This window comes from Diospyros lotus, chromosome 13 (assembly GCF_014633365.1).
Source record: "Diospyros lotus cultivar Yz01 chromosome 13, ASM1463336v1, whole genome shotgun sequence".
NCBI classification, from domain to species: domain Eukaryota; kingdom Viridiplantae; phylum Streptophyta; class Magnoliopsida; order Ericales; family Ebenaceae; genus Diospyros; species Diospyros lotus.
Window position 1 is genome coordinate 10024076 of NC_068350.1, and position 10534 is coordinate 10034609.

General features: G+C 36.4%; 1 protein-coding gene across 1 annotated transcript; it reads right to left on the reverse strand.

The window, feature by feature from the left end:
• Positions 1-3073: 3073 nt before the first annotated feature.
• On the reverse strand, positions 3074-5701 carry LOC127789087 (uncharacterized). Its single transcript, XM_052317861.1, has 3 exons — positions 4797-5701; positions 3548-4093; positions 3074-3372 (listed from the first exon to the last, which is right to left on the reverse strand). The coding sequence occupies exons 1-3, from the start codon at positions 5592-5594 to the stop codon at positions 3256-3258; spliced, it is 1461 nt and encodes a 486-aa protein (XP_052173821.1). The 5' UTR covers positions 5595-5701; the 3' UTR covers positions 3074-3255.
• Positions 5702-10534: the final 4833 nt, after the last annotated feature.

The window sequence follows — 10534 nt, forward strand, 5'->3', positions numbered from 1 at the left end:
GTTTGAACTAAACCTTAATCCTTTATTTAATAATCCTTTAAGGTACCTAAGGAGCCACTTAACAGCATTCCATTGCTTCTTAGATGGTGTTGCACCCCCAAGATTGAAAAGAAAAATGATACTGGTAAAGAGGATGATTCAGAAGACCCTTCGTTTCGAAAAAAACTCCTTTCGAAAATGATGCATCCTTTTTGAAAAAGAGGTTCCAGATTCCACATGTGTCCTTCGAATCCATTGACACGTGTCCTTGATAATTCTCGAGATTCAACCCCTAGAAAAGCCAAGCTATAATACTCAAAAAAGGATGGTTGGTAAACCCTATTACTTTGAATATTTTAAGTTTCTTTCAGAATCCTAGCCCACATTTCTTCCCGTAACACTTTATTCTTTTCGTAGCTGACTTAAGCATCGGAAGGTCTTCGCAAGTAGAAATCCCCCACGAGCCTTCTGACCCTTGGTTGGTTGTTTATAGTTCTTTCTGAAAGGACCTCACCCTTCTCGGAGGGGATCCCAACCCTCTTTGGAGTCGCCTGATCACCCTTCCAAAAGAAATGTAAACGCATATCTATATGCTTGGTTATCTCATGGAATGTACTATTTTTATATAGATGAATTTCACTTTGTGAGTCATAAAACACCCTAGGAATCTGCTCACATTTTCGTAATTTATTAGTGATTCCCTGCAACTAGATAGTTTTTTTATGGCTTCTGTAAATGCCACGCATTCTCTATTGTAGATAGAGCCATTATATGTTGGAGATTAGATTTCCAACTTACCAAGTTTCCACTTATGGTAAAGACATACCCGGTTAAAGATCTTCTTTTATCAAGGTCAACTGCAAAATCAGAATTGTAATAGCCTTTTAAGCAGCTTATATTTCCAGTGTTTGAACTAAACACTAATCCTTAATTTATTTAATAATCTTTTAAGGTACCTAAGGAGCCACTTAACAACATTCCATTGCTCCTTAGATGGTGTTGCACCCCCAAGATCGAAAAGAAAAATAATACTGGTAAAGAGGATGCTTTCGGAAGACCCTTCATTCCGGAAAGAACTCCTTTCGAAAATGATGTCCTTTCTGAAAAGGAGGTTCCGGAGTCCATGTGTGTCTTCCGAATCCATTAACACATGTCCCCGATGATTCTCGAGATTTGAGCCCTATAAAACCAAGCTATAGTACTTAGAAATAGATGGCTGGTAAACCCTATTACTTTGAATATTTTTAGTTTTTTTTGGAATCCTAACCCACATTTCTTCTCATAACACTTCATTTTTTTCATAGTTGACTTAAGAATTGGAGGGTCTTCGAGGGTGGAAATCCCCTGTGAGCCTTTTGACCTTTGATTGGTTGTTTGTTGTTCTTTTCAAAAGGACCTCACTCTTCTTGGAGGGGATCCCAGCCCACTTCAGAGTCACTTGATCACCCTTCAAAAAGAAATACAGGTTCTTTTCTAAGGCCACCATTTTCCTTTCAAAGAGACGTTTTGGAATCTCTCCAAAAGTCGTTAGCTAAGTCGCAGTACCGAAGCATCATCCTTTCTGATTCTCTTCCTCGGAAGACCTCTAGTTTCTTTCAGAAAGAACCTCCTCAATCACACCTTTTTCCTAAAGAGCAAGCCAGTGGTGCACGTCACATCCTCTTCGAGGCTCTCGTTTTTTTTGGAAAGACCTTTCTGTCTATGATCCAATCCTTTCGGAAACAAGTTCTTTTTGGAAAAAAAACTTCATTCAGAAAGACTATTTTTCACCAAGTAATCCGCAACTCTGTTTATCAATAGTAACCACAACATGAATAGTAACTACTAACCAATGGCTCTAATTCCACTATTGGTATATCAGACTAACAGAAAGTTATCACACAACTAAAATAAAGTTGAGAAAACATGAATTTAACACCAAGATTTATATGGTTCACCCAATATAGATTATATCTACATGCAAGTGAAAAATGGATCATACTAGAACGAATAGAGTAATTACAACTACTCTTTAATTGTTAGGAGAGAACAATTATCACTCTCTTTATCCATAGGAGTAAAACACCTTACAATTTTTCTCTAGACAATAATAAGAGAAGCCATAGAGAAGAAGAAAAGAAATGTGATGGAATGAGATTCCTTCAAGCCTTCCTTATATAGGCTTAAGGATGAACTATGACCACAAATTTTGTGTGGCTAGAAATTGGATAATTTCTAACCATTCATTTACGTGGCCATCATTTAGTGACTTGTCAACATCTCTCCCACTTGTATCATGACCCAACACAACCTCGACACCGTTTGGCTTACTCATGGAGCTTTATTTACTATTATCACTGTAACATCAAGCATGCCAAGTTTTATAGAACGTAGATTGCACTCACTTGTTCCACAACACCAATCAAATTTAGGCCAATTTTATATCCTTACATAATAAAAATCAATCAAGAACAAACACATTATTTACTAAGCAAATGTGGGCACACATAGTTTGTGTGTGTGTATGTGTGCGCAGGACAATGAATTCATAATTGCTTACCTACTATTGGGAGACTGTAATCAGAGTAGTTAGATAATTTATGCGACTTTGTTTCATGCATAGCTACTGAATTGCAGCGATAAGTGGAGAGGTAGAAGGCGAAGATCTATTGGCTTTTCTCTTCCTCACCCAACCCCCTCATCCCTTCCCCCCTTCACTAGTTGCTGTGAATATGAACCCAAAGGCTATCGTCAGCCACCAAGGTTTAACGAAGATAGGCCTTGAACCCAGGCAACTGTCGAGGTGCTCCACTACCATGCAACCAGTACTTCTTGTGATTTATTTAATTTTTATATATTCATTTTTTAGTCAGGTAAAGTAATTTGGAAAATATTAATTAAATTCTAACTTGATCTCTCCTCAATTAAAATTTTCCGCATTAAAATTTAATGGAAGGGGTGTCATGATAATAAAGTGAAAGCTTCGGGACCTTTTTGAAGAAAAACAAACTATAGGAGAAGTTTTGAAAAAAGAACCAGATAACAAAAGACTTGACAATAACTTACACTGCAAAAATAAAGATCATAAATGGGTTTTGATGAACCACTATGGAGAGACATGGAGCACAAATTAAGAAATCATATTAAATTATCAATTTCTTGCATTCTAATCATGCTTTTTGTTTGTTTCTTTCAGCTCCACGATTGAAGCTCAATCTAGCTCCTTTCCAATTTTTTTCTGTTTTCTCTGGACCTATTGGAATGGTAAATTAATTTATCAACACACAAGTGTATAATCTATGGCAGTGACATTGATTCCCAAAGCTTGCAGCCTCTAACCTTGACATGAACAGTATTGCCATCCACGACACTTGCACCATTGTTAACGATCTCGCAACATTGTCTTCGCGGCGCCTGCTTGTTCAGTCATTCCTAAAACATGTTAGTTACCACAAAAATGGGGCATACTAGATAATACAAAAATGTGTAAGCTCGCCTCCAAGGAGGCTTAACCCCTGGTTGCACCCTTGGGGGGGGGGGGGGGGGGGGGGGGGGGGGGGGGTGACATGACTAATAGTTTAACTCTAACCTTCTTCCATAGTTTGGGATCTAACTTTGGTGCTGAGATGTTGAAGAACTGAACAGACAAAGCTGAAACATAGTCCCCTCGACCGCATTCTTTCGCCGGTTCATTAGAGACCCTCTTGTATGTGCTCAGGGTTTGACCCATTCCAACCACCCCGACCCGATCCAAGAAATAAATAACCGGGGCCTCACATGGATCAGGGCTGAGTACCCGAGTATTGAACGTGAAAGGCTCTTGACGCCAACTCTTCCACGTCACAAACGTCTGAAATGTCGTTTCTAGCACTGTCGCCGTCACCAAAGAAGGGTAGAGTTGCACAGTGTAACCCCAAGACACTGAAATAGACCAATTTTTAGACAAGTCATAGCAGAAGCTCTGTTGCAGGGTCCGACCTGGATCCAGATTGTATGCCATGACCAGTTCCTTGAGAGACTCAATTTGGTTTTTGCCTGGGAACATTGGTTTCACATAGTCTAGGTGGTGTAATGACACCAACGGTGCAACTGGGTGCGCTGACAACAACCCATATGGTTCCCCTCGAATGTCAATCTACACATCAATTAATTGTAAATGTGATATGCATATATATTTACTTAAAGTTTTTTTTAACATATTTATTTTCTCTTTCAGCTTGATAAAAATAATTAAAAATATACATTTTTTATTGTGTTTTAATTTTAGAATTTTATTATTTGATTTAATAATAGATTTTTGTTTGCCCTAATAATATATCATTTCTATAATATGGCAAACTTAAAAAGATTGACTGTCTGAATAATGATTTATCACCTAATACGTCCAATAATATTTTGAAAAGAATAATGATAATTCGACTGAAATTCAACTATTGGTATTCTTCGAATTTTTTTGTTTCAAATCTTAGGGTTTAGCAAATTTGTACAAATTCAAACCAAAAAATTAAAAAGAACAAAACACGATAGGAATTATTAATTCAGGTCACCTCATTCCTCAAAAAGTCTATTTAAGGTTGCTAGGTTTTTGTTTAACCAGAATTATTAATTCAAACAAGCAGTAGTTTGTTCTTAAAACCTAATATAATTATTAAAAATTAAAAAAATTAATTTAAAATAGAGCGCACAATTAAAATTCAGCGTTATTTTTTTGATAATTTATCCAAATAACTTCATATTGTGCTATATATTGGTTAAATGCAATAGGTATATTTGTATTTGTCCAGAAAATCTCATATATATATCTAGAAGATATAATTTTGAGAGAAAGAAACAAAAACCTGATGGAAACCAAGCTCCTTGGTGAGAGGCACGCCGATTTCACTCATGCAAGCGCCGATCTTCTCATCGGAGCCGTACGCCGCTGCATACTGGTCAATGCAGCCGTCCAAAACCCTCACTAGCTCTGTCGCCAAGGGGTAGCTAATGGCAAACCCACCACCGCCATAGGCCATTTTATAAGAGTGCAACATATCTTGCTCAACGCTCTCAGAATTCCCTCCGATATAATACATCTCATTATGATCATACTTTCGCAGAACAGTCACCAAATTTTCTGGGAAAAACACCGTATCATCATCGCCCATCACGAACCACCTCACGCCTTCTAAACCTAGCTCAAAACTTTCCTTCACTATGCGCGCAAGTCGAATGGCTGATCGGTGGCCGTATAAACAGGTGTACTTGAACCTTGCAGTGTCCTCCGACACCCGGTACGGTGGTGACTTCTCCGGCCACTTCACATCATTGGTGGGCTCTTCTTCAATCCAAACAAACCCACGAGTGGTATTAGGTTTCCACCATATCTCGCTATAATGCCGACGATTATTCCATGTTTTTGCTGACCCACTGATTCCAAACAATACATGTGATATGTTTGTTTCTTCAAAAGTGTCTTCCCTAAATCGTACAAACGTTTGGCCGCCATCAAAATAGATGCTCCGCCATCTGAAGACGGAGTAAAAGAAGAGAGAGATTGAAGAGGCAATGGTGATGGCGAAAAGGGCCTTCATGAACAGTGTGAAAACAGGGTGGAGTTTTACTTGAAGGGATAAGGGGATGAATTTCCGGGCCTTCATGTTTTCTCACTAGCCAAATAAAGAAACCCCGAGAAACTTGAAAGCTCATGGAATCGTGTTTAATAAAAAATAAATCCCTAAAATGCTTTGTTTCATGTTTGCAGAACTTCGTTGGTGACCTCTCACATCCTTGCATTAAAAGGATACATAGCTGACATTTATCCAAGATCCCTAGTTTCTCCTTCTGTATCTCTCCTTCTAGCATTAGCATTATTAAATATCAATTGAAAATTGGTAATTAGTTATAATATTTAATCAATTATTACTCGGCATGCAAAAATAAATGAAGAATGAAGAGAAAACAATCTCCGAAACACCTAATTCATGATATACATAGTGGTAGTAATGTATATAACTAAGAGATCTTTATTTAATTGTATTAGTTGTTGTTAGCATGATTAAGATCGTGACAAGTTTTTCTCAATGCACTAGTAGAATAGAATTAATCACCTATAGAGTCTGCAAACTGCATTAATTTTTTACTCTTTTTTATTACATTTTAATACTACTATTAGGCTATTGGCATTAGAAGAAAAACAATAATACCTAACAAAAAATATTATATACCTATGTAAGTTACAGATCAAACCAGTGTTACCAATTGATCGATCAATTGAAATATGTAGAAAATTATAAAGTCTTGATTGACGTAAAAGTGTAAATCCCACCATAATTTTGTGTTAATTCAGTCGTTTTTGTGGAGATCTTGTCTGGTTTTAATTTAACATTTACTTACAAGAAAGTATATTTAACATTAAGGTTCATGTTTTTTGTTATTTTTTTCAAACAACTCTTACATTAAGGCACCAATGGCGTTAAATAAGAGTAAGGAAAAAATCTCACTCCAAAGCAAATGCACTGAAAGGCGAAAACTGAGGCAAATGAACCAAGCCTGGACCTGGATGAGGGTTCCAAGCAAGCAAACAACCATACTGAAACAAAAATTTAATCAAACCCAACATTAACCTAGAGCACAGAATAACGAAATTTGCAGCAAAAAAAACTCACCCAGGCCTCAACTAAAAATATCCAAACCTTTCTTATTTATCTAAAAAACAAATCTCTATACCTAACATACCAAAACCCTAAAACCCTCACAAAACTCAATAAAGACACGTCATCCTCCATTTTCTAGACGATAGTCTCCAGTCTTTCTTCATTTGAATGTGATGCTATAGTCATGAACGTTAAAAATAATTAATAAGTATTTAATTAATATTTTATAGTTTTATTGTATGTCGATATGCAAAAAAATAAAAATAAAAAATAGAACAGTATATTAAATAAATATTTTAAAACTATGCTGAAAATTCTTTAAAAATTTTCGTGTTTAAAAAATATTTTACATTAAAAGATGAAAGATTACATAAAACATTTTTCGTATCCTTTATTTCATTTTTATATTAAATACGTATACATGTTGGCCCCAAGTTTTTCTTTTCTTTTTTTTTTTTCTGTTTTGCTTGATGTTTATTGTCCCAAGTTTTTCAAGCGTTTGTTAGCTAGAATGATTTAATCTCATATAATTAAATCGTAAAAAGGCATATAAATGCCTGCCTGCTAGTCTTAATCACATTAAATACTTTTAATATAGGCCTGGACTTTTAGAGATCTTAATAAGATTTCCATAATGGCTGTACTTAATTAATGAAATTAGGCATGTCTAACACGAACTTCTATTTAAGTAAAAAAAAAAAAAAAAAAAATACAAACTTCCTTTCAGTATTGCTATTGCGTGGCCTGTCTATGCCGACATCCCAAACCCTAAAAGCCATATGGCTGCCCTTGCACAGTTTATGCGGCCGCGACGGCTAACTTATTTCATTCAATTGTCAATAATCCCAAACCCTAAAGGCTATGTGTTTCCCATTGAAAAGGAAAAGAAATTTATGGCTCATTCAGTTATAAGAAATATGTTTTAACTTTCAATTTTAATTTTAAAAAACAATAGCATTCATTTTTTTAAAAAAAATTAGAAAATATATTTTGGATTTTATCCAATTCATAGGATAAAGTTGAATTTTTTTTTTTCCAAATTTTCTAATGAAGATTCAATTCAATAGAGAATTAGAGTTAAAAGTTTTAAAAATATTTTGTTTAAATGAACAAACCCTATATGTTTCATTTATATACATACTAACACAAAACCTTTATCGATGGGAACTATCTTTCATAGGCAGAGCTGTCATTTCAATCTGAACAAACAAATCCCCTTCGTTTCATTGCCCGGTAAAAATCGTATGGTATGCTCGAGAGGTGTATATAGCACCATTAATTCATGCATTTAGCAACGTTGGACCACAAATTCGATAGATGAATTGAAACTCTACTGACCACCAATCTGAGATAACTCTCGATGCTTGTGACCCAGACCTCCAGCCCAAAAGGCTTCCAATTTCCGCCTATATCAGCTCGACCTGCAATTGGCTCTGCCATATGATAATTAGGATAATCGGAACAGGTACCCATGGCACATCCTGAAATATTCTCTCGACAAGCTTGACTTGCAAGAGGAGAATGAGGAGTTTTCCCACTTAAAAAAGATAGTAACTATCAGTGGTAAGGTTGCACACATTTTTAAATATTCATTTTGAGTGTTTATTAAAAAAAGTATTTACTTTGTGTGTATGTTCAATAATTTTACTCAGTGCACATTTAATGAATAGTATAATTGTAGATAATTAAAAACAATAATAGATAAATATTGTAGTGTCATAGGCCAAACCCCATTAAAAGCTCAAAAGTTCAAAATAATTTTTTGGACTTTAAGGTATAAATTTCTTTGGGGGAGGGGGAGGTCCTGCATAACGTGCAAACTAAATAACTTCGATATCTGAATTTTTTTTGAAAAGATAAAGTTCATTTGTAAGAGATAGACGTTATCTGAAAGGAAAAATGCAACTTGTACATATATAAAGGGCTACACCTTAGGCTACACAACTGTGCAAATGACCAAAATGCCCTCACACCAATTGCAAAATTGCTTTCCTACCCTTGCTTGCCTCATCTTTCATGTTCTTCCCATGGCCACTAGTCGCCCAGGGACGATCGACGTGGGGTGAGGCAAGGTGTAATATCTTGAGAGCCCAAGGTCAAGTCCAAGAAGGGATTCTAAAGAAGCTAGTATATATCGAGAATAATAAAGAAGGAAACAATACTAGCTGGATAACTTTTGAACTTAATGTGGATAAAAAACTCTCAGGTTAAGCGTGCTTGAGCTAGGGTAGCTCAAGGATGGGTGACCCTTGAAAAGTTAGTGTAAGCCAATCAGGGTAAGTTGATCCAATCCTTCCTATAGCTCAATACGAAATGCTACATGAGGCAATGAGAGGAAGGTCGCCACTGGGGCTTGTTGAAGACGACCATGGGAAAAAGGAGAGAAAGGTGGCAACCAATGGTAGATAAAGCAATTTTGCAATTGGTATGAGTGCGCATTTTTGTCATTTTGTTGTGTTTTCGCAACCTTTTCTATAGCCCTTTATGTATAAGTAGCAGGGTTCATCTGAAAGAATCTTAATTTTAACAAGTTTCAGAATGTCAAGACAAACGTTGTCTGTAAAAATCATAATCCTAACAAGAATCTTAATCTTGAACTAATTCAAATTACTCTATACCCCTTTATAGATAGGCAGACACTCATTCCAAAATAGTATGTCTCTAGTATTAGTTTCAATACAGCATTCATCATCTTCAATATTTGATTTAAGCATCGGGGTGTTTGCTCAGGGACCTTTCTACGCCATTTGATTGTTTTATTTTTTGCAAGTTCAGATGCCTTGACGACTATGTTTCCATTTAAATAAATTTATTATTATATTTTGACAATAACAAATATATTGTATTTCATCCAAATTTTAACTTTTCACCGTAATGAAAGAAATAGAATGTATAAAAAATATAAAATGTATTTAATTAATAACAATATGTAATATTCGTGTATTTTTAATGGTATGGCTATTATTTTCAAAATCATGCTACTACAAAAAAGAGGAGTAATGAGTAAAGATACATCAATACTAAGCTGTAATGGTGATGGGATATGCTAGATGAGTTTTGTTTAATTACTATTCATGGTGATGGGATATGTTAGATGAGTTTTGTTTAATTATTGTTCATAGGCAAAATACTAAATTGTGTTCCTAATATTGAAACTATATTAGGGGCACGATCTTAATTAGTTGTAGTCTCAGTGAATGGCTTGTTTCTTTTTGATAAAAAGACGGTCAGAGGCGAATCGGTAGTGGTAAGGGATAGGCCCGAGTGATCGGTCTGTCAAGAGGAGGGGGGCGACTAGCACCTGCAAGCACTCCTATGCTTGAGTGAGTAAGAGAGTAAAAATGACAGAGTATCAGTGGGTTAGAGAGAAAAACATATCTTGGCTCTAAAGAGAGCTGGTTCATATAAGAGTAGAGGTCCTCTTATATGCATGCGTTGTGTGTTTACAAGGTGATGGGACTGTGCACCCAGCGTCGAAGGAGGCTCCTAGGCGATAGCATGGTGTCGACGGGACCCTCATTAATGTGAACGGACTCCACCAATAATGAGAATCGGATTTGTCATAAATGAGGATGGGATCTTGAACAGGCATGCGGGTACCCAATATGCGACTGTAATGATGTTGTTGCAAGCTAACATAGGGTCAGGATCAAGCCAAAGGCCGAGATTGGGCCATGTTAAGAGTCGAGATTAGGCCATGGGTTAAGGGTTAAGAGGCACTAGGATTGGGCCATGGGCTATGGGCCGAGATTGGGCCTAGATGGTGCACAACCCTTGAGGTTAGATGCTCGAGGAGCGAGCATTCGAGCTATAAAAGGGAAAGTTTGGACTAATTTTTCGTTGTCACCAATTTTGAGAGACGAGCGTTATCAGAGCCCGACCAGGGTAGATGGCTGGGCTGGCGTCAGGATGTACCTAAAGCTAATGCCCGAGTTGGCGTGATG

Bases quoted from the DNA above. Each gene is read 5' to 3' on its own strand.
- LOC127789087 (XM_052317861.1), bottom strand. From the start codon at position 5,594: ATGAAGGCCCGGAAATTCATCCCCTTATCCCTTCAAGTAAAACTCCAC. The intron at 4,094-4,796 runs GTTTTTGTTTCT...ATTGATGTGTAG, and splicing joins AGGAGCTTGGTTTCCATCAG to ATTGACATTCGAGGGGAACC. The intron at 3,373-3,547 runs GTTAGAGTTAAA...CTGAACAAGCAG, and splicing joins ATCCCAAACTATGGAAGAAG to GCGCCGCGAAGACAATGTTG.